This window comes from Trachypithecus francoisi, unplaced genomic scaffold, assembly GCF_009764315.1.
Source record: "Trachypithecus francoisi isolate TF-2019V2 unplaced genomic scaffold, Tfra_2.0 Lachesis_group14, whole genome shotgun sequence".
Classification (NCBI taxonomy): Eukaryota; Metazoa; Chordata; class Mammalia; order Primates; family Cercopithecidae; genus Trachypithecus; species Trachypithecus francoisi.
In genome coordinates, this window is record NW_022681459.1 from 18,487,673 (window position 1) to 18,515,548 (window position 27,876).

Genomic DNA, 27,876 nt, shown 5'->3' on the forward strand with positions numbered 1-27,876 from the left:
TACAGGCACACACCACCACACCTGGCTAATTTTTTTGAAATTTGGTAGATACAAAGTCTCACTATATTGCCCGGGCTGGTCTTGAACTCCTGAGTTCAAGTGATCCTCCCACCTTGGCCTCCCAAAATGCCAGGATTATAGACATGAGCCACTGTGCCAGACCTAAGAATGTGATCCTCAAAAGCTGAACTAGTGGGCATAGTGGTCCATGCCTGTAGTCCCAGCCACCCAAGAGGCTGAGGCAGGAGAATCACTTGAGCCCAGTTCAAGGCTGCAATGTACTATGATGATACCTGTAAACAGTCACTGCACTCCAGCCTGGGAAACACAGCAAGACCTGTTTCAAAAAATAATAATCATCATCATCATCCTGAATGTTCCCAACCTGTATCAGCATAAATGACCAGCTCTCAAAGTATGGACTACGGTTCCCTAAAATACGTCCAGGGAATCCGTGAGGCTCTTCCTTTTCCAACTACCCTGTGCAAGGCCAGGTTCTGCTCATAGGGTCCAACCAAACAGCATATTGCAACAGAGTGAATGCAAAAGTAGGTATGAGATGCTAGTGTCTTCTGTTAAGCTGTAAGTCATAGAGATCTGCAAAGATGGAAAACGATGCCTCTGTCCCACATCTTTTATTTTAGACAATAAAACATTGTATTCTTTTAGAGATAAGGGTCTCATTCTGGCACCCAGGCTGGAGTGCAGTGGTGTGACCTAGCTCGTGAAAGCCTCGAATTCCTGAGTTCAAGCCATCTTTCCACCTCAGCCTCGCAAGTAGCCAGGACAACAGGTACTCACCGTGCCCAGCTAATTTTCCCTTTATCTTTTTTTAGAGGAGGTCTCACTATGTTTCCTAGACTGGTCAAAAATATATATTTTTTATATAAATATATATTTATACAATATATAAATACATATAATATAAAATAAATATATATATATATCAAATATATTTTATATATAACAAATATATTTTATATATAAATATATATCATCTATTCATATATAAATAGATGATATATATTTATATATAGAGAGAGATATATATGTATATTTTCTGACACGGAGTCTTGCTCTGTTGTCCAGGCTGGAATGCAGTGGTGCAATCTCAGCTCACTGCAACCTCCATCTCCTGGGTTCAAATGATTCTCATGCCTCAGCCTCTCGAGTAGTTGGGATTACAGGCACCCGCCACCATGCCCGGCTAATTTTTGTATTTTTAGTAGAGATGGGGTTTCACCATGTAGGACAGGCTGGTCTCCAACTCCTGACCTGAAATGATTCGCCCACCTAGGCCACCTGAATTACTTTTTAAGAGTATAAAAGGGTCTAAGAACTGCTGACATAAGCTATCTCTCAACTACCTACCCACCATCCCACTTCCCAAAAAAAGATCTTGGCAAAGAAGATATATATTCTTGTTGAAAATGCATGGGTTCGTTTTCAAAATAAATATCTCATTGCTTAACTTACGTGCCAGAAAAAGAAAGATAAAGAGAAAAGAAAAAAAAAAAGGCATCAAACAGAAGACAGAGGAGAAGGGAAAAAAAGACAAGGGTGTTTTAAAAATCGATTTTACGTGAAAATATTTGTTTTACAAAAACCTGAGGTTCTTAACCAGAAAGACGCCTCTAGATGGAATGGACTTTAGGGGACCTATGGATCCCTTGAAATGATATGCAGAAGTCTTTATTCTAAGTCTTTATTTCTAAGGAAAAGGTCCCCATTTTTCATCTGATTCTCAAGAGTCTGTGAGCAAAGGTCAAGAATCATATGGTTGTTGATGTGCATTTTCAGCCCAGGAAACAAACTTATCTCTGAGGCATTGAAGCTCAGTTGCAAAATAAAACAAAATTTTAAACATCAAGACAATTTTTCTAGGAACTCAAGCTCCTCCTCTGACAATGCTGCACTCTTTACCTTGTCATTAATGAAATCATCAACACGACTACTTGCTTATCAAAGAAGGCAGCCGTGAGGGATGGCTCTGCTAGAGTTATCCTGGCCACCTCTCTCCGTAATCACTGTTTTAGGTGACAAGAGTGGGCAGTAACAATTTTCTTTTCAGCCAAGTCCTTGTGTGTGTGTGTGTGTGTGTGTGTACCACAATTGAGGGTTTTGATCTTAAAATCTGAGGATATTGAGCTGAAATCTTTTCAAGCACAGGGAGGCAGTGCAGTGTGGGTGTGTGCTTTGGAAGAAAAGGCCCTCCCTGATAAGCAAGTCAGAAGACTTGGATTTTTGACCAGGTGCGGTGGCTCACGCCTGTAATCCCATCACTTGGGAGGTTGGGGCGGAAGGGTGATCACTGGAGATGAGGAATTCAAGATCAGCCTGGTCAACATGGTGAAACCCTGTTTCTACTAAAAATACAAAGAATTGGCCAGGCGCAGTGGTGCGTGCCTGTAATTCCAGCTACTCTGGGGGCTGAGGCATGAGAATCGCTTGAACCTGGGAGGCAGAGGTTGCAGTGAGCCGAGACCGTGCCACTGCATTCCATCCTGGGCAAAAGAGTGAGATTTCGTCTCAAAAAAAAAAAGAATACCTGGGTTTTCATCCAGTTGTGACACCTTATCTCCTAATTTCTTTATTTTCTGGGAATGCTGCTGTGTCTGAAACTGGCCAGTGAAACTCACAAACCTATTCACCAGCACCACACCTGGCTAGGGATGCTCGGAGAGCCGGGCTCCTTGCTGCTCTCCTGAGGCTGAGGTTCCCAGAGACATGCTCAGTAGAACCTGGCCATGTTCCTTCATCTCCGAAGTGGATGAATGAAGCTCTCCTTGCAAGCATGCACAACGGCTCCACGCCAAAGCTTCCCACAGAACACAGAACCTGGCTATAAGACTCCATCAAATGGTAGGGTTCTCTCTCCAACTCACAACTCTTTGTGTCTCAAAGACACAGGAGAGCTGAACCCTAGAACAATGAGGCAGTCTTCACCATCACAACTCCTATTAAGCATCTGTATGTGTAAAACTGTGCTGCGAGTTCTCCATTCATTCATTTGCAGAATCTCCAGCCTCATTTAAGAGGCACTGAGATCCATAGAAGTTAAATAACCAAGAGGTAACAGCCTCAAAATTGCAAGCTCAGATGTGCTGCTAACTTCTTTGTCTGACACTAGGCAGCCCCCTCCTCTGTCTGTAACTAAAGAAATTCATAAAGTTCGGGCCCAAAGACGAACTAGTCATCAATTAAATCCAAGGAGTAACCTATTAAGTACTTTTACAGAAACCAACAGAAATAAATTCTGCTTCAAATAGCATGAGGCTTTACTCACGTTGACCCCCCAAGACAAACTTTTCTGCACAGTGCACATGTGCGTGCACAACAAACATGCTCATAAAATACCCGGATTAAACCAAAAATTGCCAGCCAGACCCTGAAGAATGTATGTGCCACCGTTCAAGACTGAAATGTGAACTCCAGTGCCTTCACATTTCAATAATCCATCCAACTACGGAAAAAATCCAAAAACAGGAAAAAGGGCCAAAAACCCTTTTTTCATCATTTTCAAATCAAATGAAGTTGTTGACATTATTTCAGATAACATGTGTTTTCTTCCAGGCTTAGAGGTCATGCTCCTGGGTCAAATGTCTGCCAGGAACTCTTTTCTGGGGAGTAAAACTGCTGACAGGATGATTACAGATTTAACTACATCACCAGGGCAGCCAAGGAGACTTTAATATCTATGATTCCAGCTCACTGGAGAGGTCTCCTGGGTCAAAAACTTTTACCAAAAAAAAAGAAAAAAAAATTTTTTTTAAAGTATTCTTTTCAAGGAAGCTTCCACACCCACTGCCTCTTAAAATACACTGTTTGGAACATAGTGGGCTCTCAAGAAATCGCGTTGGATGAACACGCCAAACTTAGACTAGGAAATGTGGGCGGGTGGATAGTGTTGTGCATAATTCTGGGGTTTGTTTCAAGTCATTAAAGATCCTCACTCAACATATAAAGTCAATACAAAAATAATACTTCCGTGCATTTTATAGGCTCCACAAGAGGTTTCCATGCATGACATGCTATTTGGTTCTCCTAATGGCCCTGTTGGGAGGCTGGTGTCACTCAGACTGGACAGCAACAGATCCTGGGCCACCAAAGATGGAGTGACTGGCCCAAGGTCACCACTGGGTAAGCACTCATGCCAGGATGCAAATGCACTTCTTAGGATTCCTGGCCAATGGCACTTCCCATTACATTAAGCTCCCTAAGCAGTGATTTTATGAGACATCACCTTTAGATGATCTCACTTCCATATATTAACAATTTTAGAAGGTGACAAGCCAAAGAATGGAAATTTCATATAACAATGACACATGAGAGCTTTCAGTTGTACCAGACCTGGAGGGGAGAACTGTCCTTTGCTTTGCCCATTTTCTGGGGGTAACCATAACTCAAAAGCTCAAATCCCCATCAGTCATGGAATGTGAAGGAGAGCAGGGGTCTAGCCATCCCTAGTGTCAGAACCACGGAGAGCCAAAATACAACAGGGCACCCCTCTCAAATCTTACATAGCATATGCACTAACTTAGCACCGTTCAGGGGAAAGTGAAAGTCGAAGGTGATGTTCTGCTTTTAACAGTCTGGGTCACTGTATCCTTCTCTAAGCTCCAAAGGCCCTCTAGATCCTAATCTCTTTGAATCAGCCCTGCAGTGCCAATCTGACGATGCCTTCAAGACAGCCCTTCGATCTCTTTCAGGTGACTCTTTAATAGGTCACTTATCTCTATGATCTGTCCAACTGGCAGTGCAGAAGTAGCCCTCGCAGGGCAGACAGAGGGGCTGCAGATGGGTTATCTGGTCACTTGTGTCGTTATACTCTCAATTCAGAAGAGATGGGTTTAAAATTCAGGGAGTACATCTAGAGGCAAGCTTCAGGCTTACCTTCTCAGACCACAGATGCAGCCTTGGTAGCAACTTGGTTTCTAGGACACAAGTGTTTTTTTCTTTCCTTAGAGTCAAGGGGTACATGTGCATGTTTGTTACATGGACATACTGAGCAATACTGAGGTTTGGGCTTCTACTGAACCCATCACCCAAACAGTGAACACAGTACCCAATAATTCATTTTTCAACTCTTGCTCCCCTCCCTCCCAGCTTTTAGCGTCCCTAGTGTCTACTGTTTCCAGCTTTATGAGGTACTCAAGATACTGATACAAACAACTACCCCAGGTCCTCAACCCACGTGGTTCCACTAACAATGCTGAATATTACAACAGCTAACAAAGTTGCCCTTACTGGCTGCTTCCTAAGAACCAGGCACTATGCTTCACATATTATTTCATTCTATTTTCTCAAAAAACCTTATCATCTCTATTTGACAGATGAAGAAATTAAGGCTACAGGAAAGTGAACAACTTACCCAAAGTCACTCAGGTAAGAAGAGGTAGAGTCAAGATACCTGGCTTGGACACCATCAGCAAAACCTGTCTGCAGGCAGGAACACAGACAGTCTAATGCCAGTTTTCTTTTTATCGGCTCCCCCTACGTCCTCCATCCTATGCCCATTATATTTAGACCCCCTTTCCAGCAGAACATACCTTCGAAATGCCCATTTGACTTGCACTGGAGCAAGGCCGGAAGGTGCAGCACCACCTCCTACTGGGCAATCAGAGTGCTGTGCAGGGAAGTCTGCTGCTCAACCTTGAGGCTGTTCCGCCATCAAGGTAAATGGGCCCAGTCTGGAATGTTAACCTGAAGCACCATCTACAAACCACCTCCCCATCCTCAGCAAAAGCCAAGACTCCCTGAACTCTGCCTTGGGGAACAGAAGTACCAGAAAAGGCCCAATGCATGCAGGATTCCTCCACCTTTCTTTCTTTCTTTTATTGACACAGAGTCTCACTGTGTTGCCCAGGTGGGATTTAAACTCCTAGGCTCAAAGCATCCCCCTGTCGCAGCCACCAAACCGGCTCAATTGCCCAACATTTTATTATCCTAATCTTAATTATCACTGCCAACTAAGGTAATGGGGCCTCCTTTCACTAGGAAAACAGTTTCAAAGTCTTTTTTTTGGAGATGGAGTCTCGCTTTTGTCACCCAGGCTGGAGCGAAGTCTCTTAGTTTCCTCCCCACGGTTTCGTGCACTAGACCCCGAAGCAGGCAAGCTGAGCATCTTTATCCCCATTTTTCTGAGGAACGACTAGAAGTCAGGGTTTGCCCAAGGTCAAACAACTAGCTGGTTGCAAAGTAAAAACTGGAAGCCACTCATGTTATTCCTTCCGCTACACCTCCCTCCAGAGACAGGGCTGGCCAGCATCGCACGGAACAGGAAATTGAAATGGCTCCCGGTAAGGCAGTGAGCCTGCCAACCACCGAGAGGAGCTGACAAGTGACCCAAACCCGCCCAGAATTTAAAATGCCTCCTCAAAGGAGTTGCCGACTAACCTCCTCCCACCTGCTGCAGTGAAGAAATAAGTTCCAAGAGTCTGCAACCCACCATGCCTGTTTTTCCACGGGAAGGACCAAGTTAGAAAGGAAGCTGGAGTAAGTGGGATGCTGTTGAAGAACTAAGATGTAGAAGCAGTTTCCCAATATGAACTTACTAGCTTTTTTCCCACTCCTATCACATCGCCACTCCCCCCACACACTTCCCTTAATCTCCACCCCTTAACCACAGAACTATAAGAGGGGCAAAGCAGAAGAGAAAGACATCCTCCCAAAACAGCACCAGTTGCAGCAACTACCAGGCAAACAGGGTAAAACCCGATTAAAAGATGGAAATAGTAAGAGCAAAGTCATGCACTGAAAGAGTCATGCACCATTCCCAAAATATTGAAACAAATTTCAATCACTTTACCTGAGTTGTTTTAGCTCTTCTGCCTTGCATGCTGTTGCTATGGCTAATTTGTGGGTTGGTGGCACCTTCAGAGAGACAGTGAGATTTCCTACAGGGAAGTGTGTTATAATTACTGTACGGAGGAGTCTCTTCAGCAGCAGCTGGTGGCATCTTATGGTTTGCAAGATTGGGAATATCAGACACCAAATTCCGACAGTAGCCTGCAAATTTGCTCCCCGGCCCCCCGTTTGCTGTCACTCCAGAGTTTTTCTGAGCATACAAGTCACCCAAGGAATTGGCTCTCTGACAGGTGCTGAGCTGCCGCGGACTCGCCCGCGTTTCCATCCCCCGAGCCTCCTCGCAGTCCTTCTCTTCGGCGGAACCCAAGATTTCTTCGTTGCTTGTTAAATGTTCTTGGCTCAGATCAGAGAGTGAGAATTCCAGGCTGTCCTCCCGCCAGATGTCTGCAGATTTGGAGCGTTTCTTCTTAAAGCTCGCCGTCTCCATGAAAGTGGGCCCATTGGATGTATAGGAATGCTGCCTCCTGCCTCCCTCAGCCAAATATGTAGCGTCATCCCCGTAAAGCCTGCTCTCCTCAGAGTCTGGCATGCTCTGCACAGAGGCTGCCGCGAGGACGATGCTGCTGTCTACGCTGGGAGTGACAGAAGAGTCAGTGTAAGACACAGGTCTCAAGCCCATGTCCACTCGGTCCACCCAGATGGGACTCCCGAAGTCTTCTAGGGTACCATCTTGGGAGAAGGGCTCCAGGCCATTTTCAGCCAGGGACTGGGGGATGCTGGGGGTGCTGCTGGATCGGGTGCTTACTTCGGAGTTCCTGTGGATCACCTTCCCCGAGGAAGCGTGCCTGGTCCGCCGCGTCTTGTGCGAGAGGCGGAGGGAGCGGGACGTGTGCTTGCGCCCCAGGCTGGCATGCTTTTCTCCATAAAACTCGTGCTCTACATGTTGACTTTCTGCGTTTCCCATGGTTTTATGGTCTGCAGCAAAGCGGGGGGAAAGGGGGAGAACTGAGTCACTATTAGCACAGGTATAGGCATCTCAGAGAAAGAGCTCAGCCTGCAGGGAGGGTAGAACACCTTGGCTCACAGGGCTTGTTGGGTAAGTAACAGCACAACTTCTTACATGCACCTGGTAGGTTCTTGGACTTTTACCTGGGAGCAGGTCAACAGTAACATCATCTACTGAGACTGCCCCCTGAGATGTGAAATGAGCTCCTAAATATGAGCACCAGACAGTTAGACTTGTCTCTGCCCAGAGGGAAGATGGTCACAGGACACAGCTGAGAGCGCTGCTTTTGTACAGCCAGAAACCCCGCTGACCTTGTCTTCCTTACTAAATTATTGAAGCTCTACTCCTATCTATAAATTGAAAACTCTGAAAGTACAAACCAAAATGTTCACCAAAGGGGGAATTTCTGTTTGAAATGATATACATATTTCAAAAAACAAAACTTAGAGGTGCATTTGATAACCTCCTTCCCTCCCTGCCAATGGGTACTTTTGGGCTTTTTGTTGTTGTTGTTTGTTTGTTTTTGCTCTCTTTGAGCTCTAATAATACTTCAAAATCAATCAAAAATGGAAAACCTCAAAGTATAAGTCTGATCAACTTTTCCTAGTAAATCAAAGTCAAAAATTTAAAAAAGCTTTGACCTTTAATGTCACAGCCTTCTGAGAACCTGGATTTTAGGGGCATTTTGGGAGGGCTATGGAGGGGTGGTGGGGATGGGCAAAACAAAATAGAAATTCCGCTCTCTGCTTAGCAGTAGATTAATGGGTTTATTTCTGGGAGCAAATCCAACCTGCGAACATTAATCTGGTACAGCGTGCCCTGCAAACAGAAATTCACATTGTGAAACCACTAAGTGTGATTCAGCCTTCTGGGGCCCCCCAGGTTAATTCAAGTCCCTCCTTAATATTTTTACAGTCTCTCTCACTGACCCGATGACACAATTCTGTTACCCACAGTGGGAAAGAGAAAAATCTTCAAAGCTCGACAACTGTGACTCTACTTAGCCTATTCTCCTTGCTCCATGAGGTCTCTCTGGCACACTTCAAATTCTATGCATTTAAGATAATGCACATGAAAATAGTTGGAAAGGAAAGAAGAAAAACAGAGTAACTGGGCATATCTCTGAGGTGGTTCTTTTAACCACCTAGAGAGTCATTCATTCAGAAAATACACATTGAGCACCTACCATGTTCTAGAAGCCAGAGATACAGCAGGGAACAAAAGGGACACATCCCCTACTCTCATGAAGCTAACTTCCAGCCAGGGAAGGCACGCAATACACAAGAAAGTAAAAGGCATGGTGGCAAAGCAGGAAGTGATATTACTGTGATCATTGCAAAGAGATCGAAACAGCCTGGAATACAATATACCTTCACACTGATCCTAGACTTACTCTATAATTCCACTGTTCAGGCTAAAATGTTACTGAAACTCTCACCAGCACATCTTTACTGAAATAAAATTTGTTGCAATACAAAGGGAAACCCTCCATTGAATGTTCCAGTGAGTTCAGGGATAACTCATACAGACACCAGATGTGAAGCTATTCCCAGTCTGGAATATTCCCCACCAGGTCACACATCAGAGGAATCTCAGAGGGAATTTTCCAAGAAAGACAATCTCCTTTTTACTAGTAGCAAGTAGATTTCAAAGCAATATGTTCATGCTTCTCTGGTATCTTTAAGAAGCAAGAAAAAAGATAAAAACGAAAAGATCAACGGTCTGTGCACAACCATTTATATTATCTAAATTCCTAATGGCACATGCTACATTTCTTACAAGTAAAATAAATAAATGTGCATTTCAATAACACTAAAGGCTTTGACCAATGCCTTGGAGTTCTTTAGTTTTTTAAAGTATATATTAAGATACCTGAATGTGCCTATGTAACTATATGTTTTGCCAACAAATAAAGACTTAGAACCAATGTTAGTCACAGCCCCATTTTAAAAATCACATAGGTTTAAATTTAAAAGAGGAAAGGACTATGATGAAATAAATTGAGTAAAAGAAAAGGCAAAACTGTTGCCTCAAATATGCTAAGATTTACCCTCCTCTAGCACACATATCAAAAGTTTGCAAATATAAATTGACAGATATATTTTCAACAATAGCTTTCTGGTAAGGCTTGTTTCTGCCAACAGAAAACTCATCAAGTTAAAAGCCTCAGGAGAGGTTTTCCTGAAGGAAATGGCCCCAACCTTCAAGAATTACCGCACTCCATGTATCACGCTGACGGGTCTGTTATATTCATAGCATTTTTAGTAGCAAGATTCTTTTCAGCTGGCCAAGGTAGGAAAGAAGCCACTTTTATCTTCAGAACTAGAATGTAGACAGGAATGCCAAATCTCCTAAATCCTACTAAGAGAAACTCTCAGGGGATGGCCTAAGGAGAGTGAGCAGGAAGTCTGAAGCAACTGAAGTTAAGAAAAATAAGGTTCTAGGGACTGCTGAAACACCCTTCAATTTGAAAGCTGTTCCTGAAAGGTTAGTAAGAACGATGAAAGCCCATGTGGATCAGTGGAGGACTCCGAAATAACATCAGTGTGAAAAGCTGAAATTGCTCATTGCATACAGGAGACACCATCTCCATTTCAGGGACAACCCCTGCCCCACTGGCAACTCCCAGAAAGTTGGTGAATTATAAGTTTTTTTTGTTTTGTTTGTGTTTTGTTTTTTGAGACAAAGTGTCACTCTGTCGCCCAGGCTGGAGTGCAGTGGCGCCATCTCGGCTCACTGTAAGCTCCGCCTCCTGGGTTCAGGCCATTCTCCTGCCTCAGCCTCCTGAGTAGCTGGGACTACAGGTGCCCGCCATGATGCCCAGCTAATTTTTTGTATTTTTAGTAGAGAAGGGGTTTCACCGTGTTAGCCAGGATGGTCTTGATCTCTCGACCTCGTGATCCGCCCGCCTCGGCCTCCCAAAGTGCTGGGATTACAGTCGTGAGCCACCGTACCCAGCCGGTGAATTTAAGTTTTAACTTTTCCATGTACATATGTAAAATTCCAGCTACTTCCATCATCTTAACTTCTTCCTATTCTATCTTACTTAACCCTTTTTATTTTTATCTTCAACAAACAAAACCTGATTTGCATTTTATATTTGCGTGGGTTTTGTTGTTCCTGTAGTATAAAGGAAGAAAATTCAGGGCAGAAATTTACTTTTACTTTTTTTACGGCTTCCACAAGACTAGAAATATCCCACGCATGATAAAGAACCATAAATATTGGTGCATTTTAGTAACAAAAGCAAAAAGTGAAGGACCAGCACCTCACCAACATCATCACACAGTCACTAGGTAGGCCAGAGAATATTTGGGACAAGAAGGACAAGCTGAAATGCAGACACTGGGATTGACATTGAAAAGGTGGATGCCAGAAAACTGGTACTAGATTTCAAGCTGGGAAACATTACCAGGTTTAAATTCATTAAACTCTTAATTTCTGACTATGACTTACTTCTATAGAATGTTAGTGGTCCCAGATAGCTCTCATGTTTAGGGACTAGGTAGGAAGGAGGTAGGACAAGTTTTTAGCCTAAGAACAACTCTCAATATTCAAACCTCAAGCCTGGCTTCTCATGCTTTTCTTTCTTTCCAGTCTTCTAAGTCAAGCTTGTTCAACCCGTAGCCCGCGGACCACGTGGATGGTTTTGAATGCAGCCCAACACAAATTCATACACTTTCTTAAAACACTAGGAGATTTTTTTGTGATTTTGGTTTTTTGGCTCATCTGTTATCGTTAGTATTAGTGTATCTTACGTGTGGCCCAAGACAACTCTTCTTCTTCCAATATGGCCCAGAGAAGCCAAAAGACTGGATATCCCTGTTCTGAGTTCTGGCTTCCTTAGCCTGCCTCAGGGCCTGTGCCTGTCCCTCTGCCTAGAACGCTCCACCTTTCCGCCTACTCCACCAAGTTCCTTCAGACCTTCAATCAAATGTCCCCTTGTCAAGGAAGCCTTTCCTGACCCCTCCATCTAAAATGACACCCAGTGCTTCAGAACTCAACATTTCTTACCCCTCTTCTTTTGCTTTTCGCCTTCACATTGATCATAATTGTAACCAACAATATATATTTCACTTACTGGTCTTTCCTATTCTCTACTGGTCTCTCTTATTCTCTCTTCCCACTAGAGCCTAAGCTTCAGGAGGGCTAGAAGTGTCTTGTTTCCTGCTGTATCCTCATTGCCTAGAACCCAGCCTGAAAGGTTGTAGGTGGTCCATTAAAAAACCACTAAAAACTCAAAAGAAAAAAAAATCCTGGAATGAATGAATGACAAAGACACTTTAATGTAAGATGTGAAAACTCATACAACTACAATGCAACATAGGTGAGAACATGACCACAATGCGAATGAGACCCAGCACACATCAGTCTTAAATACACTAGCCTCTTCTCTCAGGATGCCTGAAGATACTTCCCCATAAGCTTGCTACTCTCTGGGTCCTTTCCACCTGCAGGTCTGTGTCCGCCCCTTACTCTGGACCACCGGGTTGAAGGTCACCCTGATCCATGAACTTGGGGGTGAGGGTGTTCAGCCTGTGCTCCAGTGTGTTCCCCTCCCCACCCCCAGTGCTTCCTGGGGAAAGAATTAAGGGCTTGCACCTGTCTCATTCCACTGAATTCTTGCCTTCAGTTCCTATCTTCCTCTTCCTTTTGGAGCTGCAGTGCAGAGATTCAGGAATGAGGTTAAGAATCAAGAGAGCAGCTCTCCCCATAGTCAGGGCAATGAGTGCAGAACTGCTCAGGCCTAGGAGGATCCAGAGAAAGTGGGGGCAAAGGAGACTTAGTGGCATGATGGGCAAGAGTGTCACCTGAAAGTGGTATGGGGTCAAAGCATCAGGAGTTCCCAGGGGAGTGCTTAGGGCCAGGGATCAAAGACAATAGGACACGTGTGATTTTTCTATTCTTACCAACACCACGATCCTCTCTTAAAGTGATGAGTTAAACTTTTCAGTAAGTAATCACCTTAAAGGCCTTTAAATCCCATCAAATTAAATGCAGATGCTCCTCCATTTATTATGGGGTCATGTCATCATAAACCCACTGTAAGGTGAAGATATCCTAAGTCAAAAATACATTTAATACACCTAACCTACCAAACATCCTAGCTGAGCCTAGCTTAACCTACATGTGCTCAGAACACTTACATTAGCCTACAGTTGAGCAAAATCATCTGACACAAAGTCTTTTTTAAGTATTGAATATGTGTTGAATATTTATTTATAATAAGTGTTGAATATTTCATATTCAACACATATTTCATGCAACTTATTGAATACTGTGCTGAAAGTGAAAAACAAAAGGATTGCATGTGTACCACTGTAAAGTTAAAAAAACACAAGTCAAACCACCCTAAGTTGGGGACTGTCTATACATAGTAAAGGAGTTAAAAGGTATTTTAAGAAACCTTATCAATATGCATAAATACTTGTTAGTTAGGGTGGTCCATATATATCTGATAGGTGGTCATTTCTCAGGGACTGCTTTTATAGATTTATTAGGCTACTAAGCCTTAAAAAAAAAAAAGATAAAGAACTATACACATACATTGAAACAATGTCAAATTCCTGGCTTTGGTATTTTACTATAATTATGCAAGATGCAACCATTAGAAAAAACTGGGTGATGGTTACATTTCCTGCATACAATTTCCTGTGAATCATAATTATTTTGAAATAAAAAGTTAAACAAACAAAATGAGTCTTAATTAACTAACTGAATAGTCTAAGGAAACTGTAGTTTAAAGTAAGAGTTCTTCCAAAAAAAATGTAGTTGAATCCCCTTTTATTTTTAGCTGAAAAGCATCTAGAATATTCTAACATAATTTCAATGAATTAGGCAACAACAAAAAAAACAAGCATTTATTGAGCATCATGTAGCAAAATGTGATCAGAAAGTACAAAGCAAACACAGAACAGTGGTCCAAAATGAGGTTAAACAAAGAGGTGACATTGATTATCTGAGGATAAAGCTTCTGTCTTAACAAACTAGTGAAAAAAATAAGTTTTTAATATCTGGTGCCAGCAAGTTGGAGTAAACCAACTAAGGCCTATCTTGCCCCAGCTAATGACAACTAAAAACTCTGGACCAACAAGTAAACAAAAGCAAAAAAAAAAAGATCAAAACCTGAGGATGCCACCCATTTAAGGGTAAGTTTCCTATTTTGTTTTTAATGTCCTTATTTCTCACCCAGCCTTATACCAAGGGTGAGTATAGCTCCAGTGAAGCTATGACACAGGCAACAAAAACTCTGGATCAGACCTTGTTGTTCCACCCAGAGGAATCAATGGTCCCTGTAAGCCAGAGAGAGTGTGGAGATCTCAGAGAAAAGAGAACTGGAAAATAACATCCCATAATGATGCGTATAAATCTGCACAAGTGCCAGGCTCACTCCTCAGATGCACATGCCTAGGACTGACCCAAAGCAAGACAGCAAAAGCTTTGAGAACTGAATCAAGACATAAACCACAGCCCAACCCTCAGACTAACACCTGAGTGGTGCACAAACAGGACGAACTCAAAGCAGTATACCAAAGGCTTTGAACACTGAACTGACATGAGAGCCTCCACCCACGGAGGTGAGGCAGCACTTACAATCTGAACCCAGTCAAGTTGACTGCCTGCAAAATAACAACAAGGAAAAATCAATATTCTCTAGATGATGTAACAAGACCTGGAGTATCACGACATAATATTCAAAATGTCCACAATGCATTTCAAAGAACCAGGAAAATTTGATTAGCTCTCAGGGGTAAGGACAATCAATAGATGCCAATCCCAAGGTGGCCCAGATGTTGGAATTATCAGACTTCTAAAGCAACTATTACAAGTGTGCTTCCTGAGTAAAAGTAAACACCCTTGAAATTAATGAGAAACTTCACTGCTTGCAATGCCTGTGTAAGATCATTATGAACATCAATGATGATATTAATACATGAGTAAAGGCTGGGCGCGGTGGCTCACGCCTGATCCCTGCACTTTGGGAGGCCAAGGAGGGTGGATCACTTGAGGTCAGGAGTTGGAGACCAGCCTGGCCAACATGGCAAAACCCCATCTCTACAAAAATACAAAAATTAGCCAGGCATGGTACACGCCTGTAATCCCAACCCTACTTGGGAGGCTGAGGCAGGAGAATCACTTGAACCCAGAAGGCAGAGGCTGTAGTGAGCCAAGATGGTGCCACTGCCCTCCAGCCTGGGAAATAGTGCGAGACTCCTTCTCCAAAAAAAATAATACATGAGTAAACAAATAGAACACACATAAAAAAGAAAGGTCAACCCTATATGACCCAAGATACAGCACGTACCTTGCATTTTTAAACCATCTGTACTGCGTAAGGAAATATTCCAGTTAATAGAAAGCCACCCTGTGGTCAAAGTCCTGGGCATAAAGAACATAGAAAAATCCTTCCACAACCACAGATTGCTGAGAGGGAAAACAGGGAAGGAAAGAAAAAGACACAAGGGAATCTGGAAACAACTTCATCACCTTGAGGACTAAGGAGGTTGTAATCATATTTTTATGGTTTAGGATGTCTAATGCCCTCAATTACACCAGAGGCTCCAGTGGTGCTCCTAGCAGACAGTAGGATGCCCCACCCTCTAGCTGAAGAACAGGAAAGTTCCACATGAACAATGCCTCGCCCTGTGGGTCAGCCGGTCAGGGCTTTCGCTGTGTGGGAGTAAATAATCCAAAAGGTGATTCTACCACTGGGATCAAACATCTCTAGTGCAAATTCTTCTCATCCTCCAGAATTAAAATCTTAGATTTGAGATGCACATTCAAGATACGGACTTTGAGAGAGTTAAAAATTCTCTCCAAGAGTATTAAGATGTGGCCGGGCACAGTGGCTCACACCTGTAATCCCAGCACTTCGGGAGGCTGAGGCAGGTGGATCACTTGAGGTCAGGAGTTTGAGACTAGTCTGGCCAACATGGTGAAACCCCATCTCTACTAAAACTACAAAAATTAGCTAGGTGTGGTGGCGGGGGACGTCTGTAATCCCAGCTACTCAGGAGGCTGAGGCACGAGAATCGCTTGAACCCGGGAGGCGGAGGTTGCAGTGAGCCGAGATTACACCACTGCACTCTAGCCTAGGTGACAGAGCGAAACGCTGTCTCAGGAAAAAAAAAAAGAATATTAATATGTAAATATTTCACAGGCCTATATACATGATACATCTGTGTAAGAATTTTAAAAAGCAATTATTCCGGATGGATTGCTTGTAGGGCAATTTTCACAATTACACCTTTTTTTTTTTTTGGTATTTTCTAATGTTTTTATACTAAATATGTAATTCATTTGAAGGAAAGTAAAATAAATAGAACATGCCAACAGGTTTTTAAGTCACTGAATTTTTTTTTACAGTTGAAGAGAGTGAGGATGTGGGCACTATGCTGACAGCTACAACAAAACGGCATCAAACCCAAACTCTAAAACAGATGGTCTGGGAAAATTACCTAAGATGAAGAAAATACTACCTAGCTTGGACTTACTCCACTTTTTCACTATGTTTCAATGGCACACTGACCTCCTCTCATTGTATCTACGGCAGGGTTATTTTTACACTGGCACGTCTGTCTTGTTTTTAAGTACCCTCTTCTCATTTTATTATAAACATCTCAATGGCAGAAACCATATCTTACTTGTGACTGTAAACTAAATACACAGAAGTTTTAGTCTAGCTCTTCTGAGTGGGAATGTTCAACACCGACACTGCCTTATAACAAGGGTACTGCAAATACATAAAACCTTAGATCTCACCGGTGGGCCCATGATAATCCAATTTGTATCATATTCAAGTCAACAGTTAACTGTGAAAGCAAGGGTTCTCTGTCCCTGGGAAGGACGTTGTGAAATCTGACCAGAAGACATTTAATGATGTAAGTTATAATGATTAATAATATAAAATCTCACTCCCCTGAGGTATTTAGAAACTTATTAAAATAAACGTAATCATTACCCTTCTATGACTTGAAAACAGGCCTCCAAAACTGCAGGAGAAAGGATGAAATGTATTTATTTCTAAGTTAAATTTGAAGCGAAATCACAAGACAACAGATTGCAAATTTAAAATTAGATTCTAGTGGGAGGTCTTGGTTTCAAGCCTGTTTTTTCCCTACTGGAGGCTGAGCTTGAAGACGGTGTTGGGGGGTGGGGGTGAGGGAGAGAGCTAAGATTAAACTGAGACAAAGTTCTGAAAGTTTTCGCTAAATCGTTACAACCCATGAAAAGAGTTTTGCCAAGTCACACACAAATACCCTGAACACCAGAGACTAAGCAGGAAAGTTTTGCAACAAATATAAGATGATCTCTGATTTCGAAAAGATTATTATTTTGACTGTGTTTATTTTTACTTTTTAAAGATTATCCAAAGCAGAAACAAAACATATCATTGTTTTCAAGTCAGATTTTGAAGCTTGGGTTTGCCTTTTTCAAACATAATCCGATATAAAGATGGTGAAGCCCAGGGATAAATGTACGAGATCCTGAGGGCAATTCACAGGCGAGAAAAGGATTTCATAGGCACCTACTTTGTTTTTTCTGTTTTGTTTTAACGCTAATGCTTTTGAATTGTCAGATAGGTGTAACCCTAATTCAAGGAAGTGATTCCAAATTCTTTTTCCCACGAGCTACACATAACAATGATAGTAAAATGCATCTGTCCCACCACCTTTGAAGCATTTCCATTAATTCATACAAACATAATAGGCTCAAATATACATATGCAAACCTACCTTAAAAGGCAACAGTGGTCCCCAGCCCAACTTGCTCCAAGAGCACTGTGGCATTTAGATATTGAGGTTGGAAATATGTGTCCGGATGAACAGCCACTGGGCTGGGGACGATGTCAGCACCTGCCCCCTGGGGTGGCCATCACAGTTTCATCTAAGTCTGTGAGAATGCGCCAAAAACCTGGAGAGGAGCGGGTCAGAGGAGAGAGAAAAACAGAAAGGAAATGATGAGGCAGAAGGAAGGAAATGGGCATTTTCTGTCAAACCCATTTCATCAATTCAATGACATCAACTTTTTGTGAAACACTGTCAGAGGCATTTGAACCACAGCAACTCCATCTTAAATAGGAGCTGGGTAAAATGAGGCTGAAACCTACTGGGCTGCATTCCCAGGCAGCTAAGGCATTCTAAGTCACAGGATGAGGCAGGAGGTCAGCACAAGATACAGGTCACAAAGACCTTGCTGATAAAACAGACTGCAGTAAAGAAGTCTGCTAAACCCCACCAAAACCAAGATGGTGACGAGACTGACTTCTGGTCATCCTCACTGCTACACTCCCACCAGCGCCATGATAGTTTACAATGCCACAGCAATGTCAGGAAATTACCTTACATGGTCTAGAAAGGGGAGGCATGGGGTGGGCGCAGTGGGTCACGCCTGTAATTCCAGCATATTGGGAGGCCAAGGCAGGCGGATCACCTGAGGTCAGGAGTTCAAGACCGGCCTGGCCAACATGGTGAAACCCCATCTTTACTAAAATACAAAAATTAGCTGGGCATGATGGTGGGTGCCTGTAATCCCAGATACTCAGGAGGCTATGGCGGGAGAATCGCTGGAACCCGGGAGGTGGAGGTTGCAGTGAGCCAAGATCACACCTTTGCACTCCAGCCTGGGAGGCATGAATAATCCACCCCATTTAGCATATAATCAAGAAATAACTATAAAAATGGGCAACCAGCAACCCTCGGGGCTGCTCTGTCTATGGAGTAGCCATTCTTTTATTCCTTCGCTTTCTTAATAAACTTGCTTTGACTTTATAAACTCTCCCTGAGTTCTTCCTTGCGCGAGATCCAAGAACACTCTCTTGGGGTCTGGGTTGGGACCCCTTTCCTATAACAATATGACATCCCAAATCAAATGATGTAACATTTGGATACAGGCATAAAACGACAGGCTTAAATCAGATAAATAAATAAATAAATACCAGCCTATTTACATTTAGGGTAATCCATAGTCCTACAGACTAAGTCATCTTATTATTTTAACCTATCTGTTTATATTAAGGTGTTGGAGAACAGAAACAGGTTATCACGGAATGGTTCCCATGTCCCACTCAATCTTCAGAGTCTCAAGAAACAGAAATGAAAGGAAACCAGCAACCCTCAGTTATTCTCAAAGCAGTGCCGTATTTACAACGAATATTGAAGAAAATGTGGAAAGAGAGTAAAACAGAAGCCCAAATCCATCACATAGAACTTTCCATTGTATACACGTTTTCTCGCGAAGGCAAACATCAAATTCAGAGGAAACACATGAAGAATATGCATGGGAAAGAATTTAGGTAAAAGATCCAAACTGTAATTTAACATGGCAAATCAAGGACCAAGAGCTCCAGGAACACGCGGGGTTAATGGCGTTGTTTTATTTCCTTCATCTTTTTAAAGCCTGCCGGTAGAGGTGAAATGACAAATATACTAAGGGCAAGCCAAACAAAGGCCTGAAGGGCCTCTTCGGGTGGCTTCATTTTGGTACTTTCTTCCCAGACATTTCCCTGGGGCTGCCCGCTGCTGGTGGTTTCAGCAGGTGGGAACCTGAGATGGCAAATACTTTGAGCAGGAACATGAAGAAAACTGCCTATTTTGTGGAAGGGAGCCACATACAGGCAGTAAGTCAATAAATATATATGTCTATCCAGAATGGAACAGTAAGCAAAGACAGTTCTTCCTTATCTTGGAAAATATGCTATTTAACCACGAAGTTAGTGACTCACGCTTGCAGGGAAAGGAGCACAAGTTCTCAGCAACACCCCATTATTACCCCACAATATGTTCCCTTTCCACAATGCCCCCATTGCTACCCGGTTCATTCCCTTTGCCTGGCCATCCTCCTTAAAATGCTCTCTGCAAATTTCCAAATTTCCAAAGCAGTTCCTGAATTGCTTAGGAACTGGCAGAAATTAATAAGCAATAGCCCATTTATGCTGAAATGGACTCATTACGGTGCCAGCTGCCAATAATTTGCAAGGCTAGATTCTTGCTGGCAAAGGAGGCAGGCAGGCGGCTGTCCTTCCACCTGCACAACGGAGGCTGATAATGCATTTTCTACACTTTAAAAAAAATTACATATTCAGATAGAATACATTTTTTTCTCTATATTCGTCTAGTCCCTGAGCAAATAAATAAATAAACAAACAAACAAACAAACAATACAGGGAGAAAGGGCATTATTTGAAAAACACAAAGGAGAGCAAAATGGAGTTGATTTGGTATAACTTCTTTCTGATTTTGGTGGGGAAAAAATTTGCCTATGACCCTGGTTGTGGAACTGATCCACGACGCGGCCTAATGAAAAGCTCCACAATCAGCAGATATGCTAAGGTCAACACGTGCCAACACGTACGTATCCATCTCCCTTACAGCAAGTTAACTGCATCATGGCCTTGTGAATGGATGCCACCACAGCAATTTGGGAACTGCCAGTACTCTGGGTTTTCTCCAAGAGCTGCAAAGAACTCAGTTTCACTGGGAGACAGCTACGCACCAAGCTCAGTGTTGGCAGTCCAAGCTGGGAGTCGGGCTGCACGCATTCGGTCACATCTTGGCTTTGCAAGTCAAATCTTGACTTTCAGCATGACCTGGGGCAAACTCTAAATGTCCTATCCCTCTAACAAGTGGGGACGATAAGATTCCTAAATCATTGGGCTGTCATGAGCTTTAAATGAGATCATCTGTGTTACAGAATTATCCCATTATCAGTTCTCAATAAACGTTACCGTATCCCATGATCGGTTCTCAATAAACATTAGCTATTATTTCCACTACTATTTAAAATGTTTAAACCATAAGGAATGTGCTACAGAATGGGCCAGTATTATGCAGGCTTCCTTAGCAAAATGATACCCACTTCACTGAAACTGAATCATATGTTATAAATTGAATGACATCAGTCATCTTAAATTTGCTGTGGAACAAATTGGAAAATTAACTAATCCAGCTATCAGATGCATGCGGTCTACTCAATTGGCTACAACACACACACACACACACACACACACACAGCCATACTGATGAAATCCAGCAGTACCAGTAGGCCTGCTTACGTTACATTAAGATGACTCTTAGGGAACTGAATGCTGAGATTACCAAGTTTTTCAGTCTCACTCTGAGACATCCTTGATATGGTTTGGCAGTGTCCCCACCAAAATCTCATCTTGAATTCTAACTCCCACAATTCCCATGTGTCATGGGAGAGACCCAGTGAAAGGTATTTGAATCATCGGGGCAGGTCTTTCCTGTGCTGTTCTCCCAGTTGGTGAGTGGGTCTCAAGAGATCTGATGGTTTTACAAAGAGGAGTTCCCCTGCACAAGCTCTCTCTTTGCCTGCGGCCATCTAAGATGGGACTTTCTCCTTCTTGCCTTCCGCCTTGACTGTGAGGTATCCCCAGCCACGTGGAACTATGAGTCCAGCTAAACCTCTTTCTTTTTTTTTTTTTTTTTTTTTTGAGACGGAGTCTGGCTCTGTCGCCCAGGCTGGAGTGCAGTGGCCAGATCTCAGCTCACTGCAAGCTCCGCCTCCCGGTTTACGCCATTCTCCTGCCTCAGCCTCCCGAGTAGCTGGGACTACAGGCGCCCGCCACCTCGCCCGGCTAGTTTTTTTGTATTTTTTAGTAGAGACGGGGTTTCACCATATTAGCCAGGATGGTCTCGATCTCCTGACCTCGTGATCCGCCCGTCTCGGCCTCCCAAAGTGCTGGGATTACAGGCTTGAGCCACCGCGCCCGGCCTAAACCTCTTTCTTTTGTAAATTGCCCAGTCTGGGCAATGTGTTCATCAGCAGCGTGAAAATGGACTAATACAATCCTCAATTCATACAGCCAATTTCTGCGTCATATGTCAAATGACTAGTTTTCGCAGGAATATGCGTGTACTGGAAGTGAAGAAGGTATTACCAAAACTAATCTCAGGCTTCAAATACCTGCAAAAATTGATGGGGCTGAGAAGTCCCACTGCTCCACTCCTGTAATATTATTTAAGATGAAAATACGGTAAGTGTCAGAAATAGTGTGTCCACAGCATTTAATCCTTGGCTTTTCCAAAAATGTCTGCCAAACCAGAACTTTCTTTTTCACCTTCAAAGTGTCAAAGACACTTGGGGGTGGGGGGCAGGGGACAGACACAGTGGCTCATGCCTGTAACCACAGTGCTTTGGGAGGTTGAGGTGGGAGGATGGCTTGAGGACAGGAGTTCAAGACTAGCCTGAGCAAAACAGTGAGACACCCACCTCTACAAAAAAATTTTTAAAAATTAGCTGGGTATGGTGGCGTATGTGTATTCCCAGCTACTTGGGAGGCTGAGGTCAGAGGATCCCTTGAGCCCAGGAGTTTGAGGTTATAGCCTGGGCAACAGAGTGAGACCCTAACTCAAAAAACAAACAACAAACAACAACAACAAAAACACACTCATAAGGGGCATTCTGTCATTTTTAAGTCCTTGCAAGTTCCAGGGATCAGTGTATAGAGAAAAAGACACTGTATTGTATTTGTCCTGGAAATACCCAAGTTCAATTACCAGGTGCTATTACTTCATAAATTATGTGACTTTTGGATAGTAAATTACCCACTCTGAAAACCATCAGAAAAAATGAGGACATAATATGTTTGCCTTACCAATACTTACCTCTAACATCTTTTCTTATAGGAAATTGTAAGATTCCTATAAGCTGTATAACTGTACAGCTAACAGCTGTATACAGCTGTGTAGCTATATAACTGTAAGATTCCTATAAGATTCCTATAAGTTTATAACACTATAAACTATAAAATTTATATAAGTATGTAAATTCTTACTGTGTTTACTATGATTTAGTGTCCCCAAATTTTCCATAACCAGTAGGTTAATGACAATCAGGAAGTTTTCCTTTACACGGAGCTTAAATGGTGCGGGCAGAGGTCTTGGATCAAAATCCTAAACATTTATTTCATATGCAATAAGCACCAACAACCTAAGTTTTTAATAGTCATACTTAGACCCCAAATCAGTACTGACAGATAAATAGGTGGATGGTAGATGGGTAGATGGATGGATGGATGGATGGATGGATGGATGGAGGGATGGATGGATGGATGGATGGATGGTGGATGGATGGCAGATGGACAGATGGTGATAGATAATAGATATATGGAAGAATGGTAGATGGATGGATGGGTGGTGGATGGAGATAGAGACACGGATGAATGGTAGATGGGTGGATGGATGGATAGAGGGATAGTGGATGGTGAATGGATCATTGATGGATGGTAGATGGATAGATGTAGATGGATGGATCTAGCGCATTAGAAAATTTTAAATGGCTCAGAAATTAAAGTTAAAGAAGTCTCATCACTTTTTAAACTGTTACTTAAGAAAAAACTTGGGAATGACTTCCAAGGATACAGAATTTAATAAGTAATAGGAGAAAAGAGGGTAACCATGCATATCCTATTGAGCTGCATACCTAGCTCCATTTAACAGTAAGCTTTATAACGGCCAAGTCAAATAGGAAAAACATGGCAGTTGTAAAATTCACAATGTCCAAATCGATGGCTCAAAGGAAGCACAAAAGTTCTTGGTTCTTGGTACTCGGATCAGACAGGAGTCTCCACTGGTGGTCCTCTGAGGCCACTGTGATGTGATGAGCAATGCTCTAGACCTCATCCTTCCACGAAGGCTCAGTGACAAATTTCATAGAAATGTTTCTTGTCTTGGACAACTATTTTTTTAAAAATCATAATTCAGCAGCAAACAGCCGTCTTGAAGATGCAGGATACTGCTGCAGAAGGGACAGACGGTGTTCCTTCCAGGAAATTCTTCTTGAGCACTGTCTGCCTTCCACGGAGTGCAGAAGCATGACTGAGGGGGGTGACCTTGAGACGGGCTCTCTGGCTCACAGCTGATTGTAACTAGGACATGCTGACAGATGACCACACCCCATCTGGTGTAAAGCCACTGTCTCACCAAGGGTGTGTTTGTCTGGCTTCTGTGAAAGCTGAGATGGCAATAAGGATTCATGCACAAAGCAGAGCCACTCTACCTTCCCACTGATGGCCCTGGGGCAGGGCCAGGACTCCCAGTGAAAGACCAATTCCTCCGAACAGACGCATGAGCCATGATAAGGGCCCCAGGTTCCTACTCCATAAAGCATGATGAAAAACTTTCAGCCCCACCATTGTTTTAAGGCAGGTATAAAAAGATATTCAAAGACCCCAGAAGTTTCCATATCCATAGACTGCCCTAGTTTCCGGCAATGTTACTTCCTAATGTATCCAAATATATCCTAAATAAATAAGCAAGAAAACATATTCATACAATCAATATGTTTCAGTCAACCACAAGTCGGGAACTACCTAAAATCATAACTTTAATTTTAGAGCAGTAAATCTTTGGCAATACTTAACCAACAGGTTCAGCCAGGACAGACATTACCATATTTCTTAGGAGTAAAGTCGGTACATTTCAAAGTGAAGTTAATATGTACCTCAACTTAGGGCGAGCTACCATTTACGGAAAGCTTACTATCTGGCTGGCACTGTGTTCATGGCATCAGGCCAAAATACTCTTTAGACTTCTCCTAAGTTCTTGGTGTTTATTGCCTTGGAACTACACCACTGACTGACAGCTGCCAACGTACTGCAACACTGACACCATGTCACTTCCTGCAAAGCTTGCTCCCAACAGGGTTTGGAAGCCACCCAACCCCCAAGGGCTGTGTCACACAGCCAGTGTCCAAATCTCCCAAATACTCATACAGCCTGACTCTAGGAATGGTTCAGATGAGGCCCCAGCTCGCTGAAATGGATGTAATAATGTTTTCAGGACACACCATGAGAATCACGTGCTTTCTCCAAAATCCAAGCAGCATCTCTTTTCCCATTTCTTTCTTTCTTTCTTTTTTTTTTTTTTTTGAGATGGTGTTGCTCTGTCGCCCATGCTGGAATGCAGTGGCATGATCTCTGCTCACTGCAACCTCCGCCTCCAGGGTTCAAGCAATTCTCCTGCCCCAGCCCCCTAAGTAGCTGGGATTACAAGTGCACATCACCACACCCAGTGAATTTTTGAATTTTTTAGTAGAAACGGAGTTTCACCATTGATCAGGATGGTCTCAAACTCTCGAGCTCAGGTGATCCACCTGCCTCGGCTTCCCAAACGGCTGGGATTACAGGTATGAGCCACCGCGCCCATCCCCCTTTTCCCATTTCTTAAAGCCGCAAAGCTACTGAACACTTGGGAATTCCACCCCACACTCCAAGAGTAGTGACCATGGAATGCTAGAACACAGCTTTGGGCTCGCTCCTGGCTCCTAAATTCCAAGTTTCAGTCACATCAAAAAAGCACACTTATATCGTAAGGCAGGGTAGAACATTTGATCCCCAAAGAAAACAGAAACGGAGCTGAATGTCATTAACTTTTAATGCTGAGATCTGTCCTTTGCTATTTCACCACACTGTGGCTTAACGTACAGGGTGTTCCCTGTGAGAGAACTAGCTAATCGTGCAAGAAGACTGTGGGAGAGGATGGTATTCATTCTCAGTGTTTTCATACTTCCTATGAAACACAGCAGAGTAATAATCCTTAACCGCACACCAAAATAATCGCCTCAAGAACGTATCAACACCTTGGTTTAGAAGAGATGTCAAAATCAAATCACTTTACTCAACAACTCATTTTCCAAAACTGAGCCACCCTTAGGTCTCTTCCCTTGGACAGAGCTGCCTCCCACTCCCATGTAAGTTGTAGCAGCTGCACCAGATGCAGGAGGGAAGTCACACTTCCTGGGACACACAGCAGGGTGGATGGAGGGTAAAGAGAGCTCCTCTTTCACTGTCAAAGACTGAAGTTCCAGGAAAGGAATTTATTTTTTATTTTTTTGAGATGGAGTCTTGCTCTGTCCCCAGGCTGGAATGCAGTGGTGCGATCTTGGCTCACTACAACCTCCACCTCTCAAGTTCAAGCGATTCTCTTGCCTCAGCCTCCCGAGTAGCTGGGACTACAGGCATGTGCCACCATACCCAGCTAATATTATTTTATTTTATTTTTTTAGTAGAGATGGGGTTTCACCAAGTTAGCCAGGCTGGTCTTGAACTCCTGACCTCAAGTGATCTGCCCACCTTGGACTCCCAAAGTGAGAAATTTGGTTCTAATTCTCTGTTTTCCAAGTCTGAGGCTCAGCCTTGAGCCAGCCTGGAGACGAGGGAATCTCCATTCTAAGAGACATGGCCCAACATAGGAAGTCAGGGAAAAAGGCACCGCAAGGAACTGTCAGACTCAGAGCTTCTGTCTACCTCCAAGACATTCTCCAGACCAGCCCCAGTAGCCCAAAAGCATGAAAGTGCAACCTGCAATTTCCCTGATAGCCTCTGACCCCTACAGCCTGGCTTCCCTGACCTGTTCCCTTCCCGTGCAGCCAAGAGGAAGTCTTTCAGCCAAAAATACAGCCAGGATATCAAGGGGTCCCCTTCCTTCATTAGGAAGCAGAACAGGATGTGGTCATCAAACATTTCATTCCCCAAGCCACCCCCCAAGCCAATTCCCGACCGAGAGCTGCCTTCGCATACAGAGGGGTGTGGTCCCTCTGGAATCAGGGAAGAGCTTGTGTGGGGGTGGTGAGGCCATGCACTCGAGAGGCCAGTGTGGCAACTAAGCCTGTTAGCAACAAGGGCTGGAACTGCCTGCACCCAGACAACAGAGAAGATAGCCCCAAGCCCCGCTGGAAAGGTCACAGGGATGGGGTGTGAAAATCTGCCTTGTTGTCCGTGGATGCTTTGAGTCTAAAGGGCCCATCGAAAAAGAATCACTCCCCCAATGGACTTGCTGCTTCCACCTTGGGGCTGTCTCTGCTGCTGTTGCACTTGTGTTGACGGCATGAAATTCTTTTAACAGAACATGGTCAAAGAGAGATTTCCGGCCAGGCGCGGTGGCTCACACCTATAATCCCAGCGATTATAGTCAGGAGTTAAAGAGTCCAGCCTGTCCAACATGGTGAAACCCTGTCTCTACTAAAAATACAAAAATGAGCTGAGTGTGGTGGCACACACCTGTAATCTCAGCTACTTGGGAGGCTGAGGCAGGAGAATCACTTGAACCCAGGAGGTAGAGGCTGCAGTGAGCCAAGATCGCGCCACTGCACTCCAGCCTGGGCACAGAGTGAGACTCCAGGTCAATAAATAAATAAATTAATTAATTAATTAAAATAAAAGAGAGATTTCAATCCTCCAGACAATGAGAAAGCTTTTAAGGTTATGACATTGTAAGTGGAGAGGAAGCAAGAGAATCTAGAAATATTAAGTATGTAAGTGTGTGTATAGAATTGATCAGCAACTTAATTTAATAACTAAAAGGCATCAGGCAAGCACGATAGTTGGGAAATAACAGCTGCCATATGTAAAATGTGAAATTGTGATAGGATCCTGTGTTGCACCATTGCTAGAGGGATATTATGAACATCAACTTTGATATGTGTTTAGGTGGCATAACCTAACAGAAGGATTTTAATCAAAAGACTAAATAAGCATCACAGTGCAGCAAAGCATATTGCACTTTAAAGTTAATGATTTAAAAAAAATATATTTAAAGGGTCCAGGCACAGTGAGTGGTTCATGCCTGTAATCCTAGCATGTTGGGAGGCTGAGGCAGGAGGACGACTTGGGCCCAGGAGTTCGAGACCAGTACGGGCAACATGGTAGACCTCATCCCTATTTCTTTAAAATAATAACATTTACAGGACTGGGCTCATGCCTGTGATCTGAGCATTTTGGGAGGCCAAAACAGGAAGATCACTTGAGCTCAGAAGTTCAAGACCAACCTGGGTAACACAATAGCACATCATCTCTACAAGAAATAAAAAAAAAAAAAAAAATTAGCCAGGTGTGGTGGCATGCACCTGTAGTCCCAGCTGCTGGGGTGGCTGGTCCGGGAGGATCCCTTAAGCCCAGGAGATCAAGGCTGCAATGAGCTGTGGCTGTGCCATGGTACTCCACCCTAGGCAACAGAGAGAGATCCTGTCTCAACAAATGTGTGTGTGTGCACATTTATTTATTTAAAGAAATTCTTCCCACAGATTTTCAAAATACAGGT

The 27,876-nt window shown here is 43.2% G+C and overlaps 1 protein-coding gene across 2 annotated transcripts in view; it reads right to left on the reverse strand.

The window, feature by feature from the left end:
• Positions 1-27,876, reverse strand: part of TIAM1 (TIAM Rac1 associated GEF 1) — a 446,951-nt gene that overhangs the window by 144,366 nt on the left and 274,709 nt on the right. For both annotated transcript variants that reach the window (XM_033232291.1, XM_033232292.1), the window contains 2 exons: positions 17,551-17,728; positions 6,809-7,782 (listed from right to left, as the gene is read on the reverse strand). In XM_033232291.1, coding sequence (XP_033088182.1) covers positions 6,809-7,771 — 963 coding nt within the window. In that variant the 5' untranslated portion in view covers positions 7,772-7,782; positions 17,551-17,728. The remainder of the gene's footprint in view (positions 1-6,808; positions 7,783-17,550; positions 17,729-27,876) is intronic.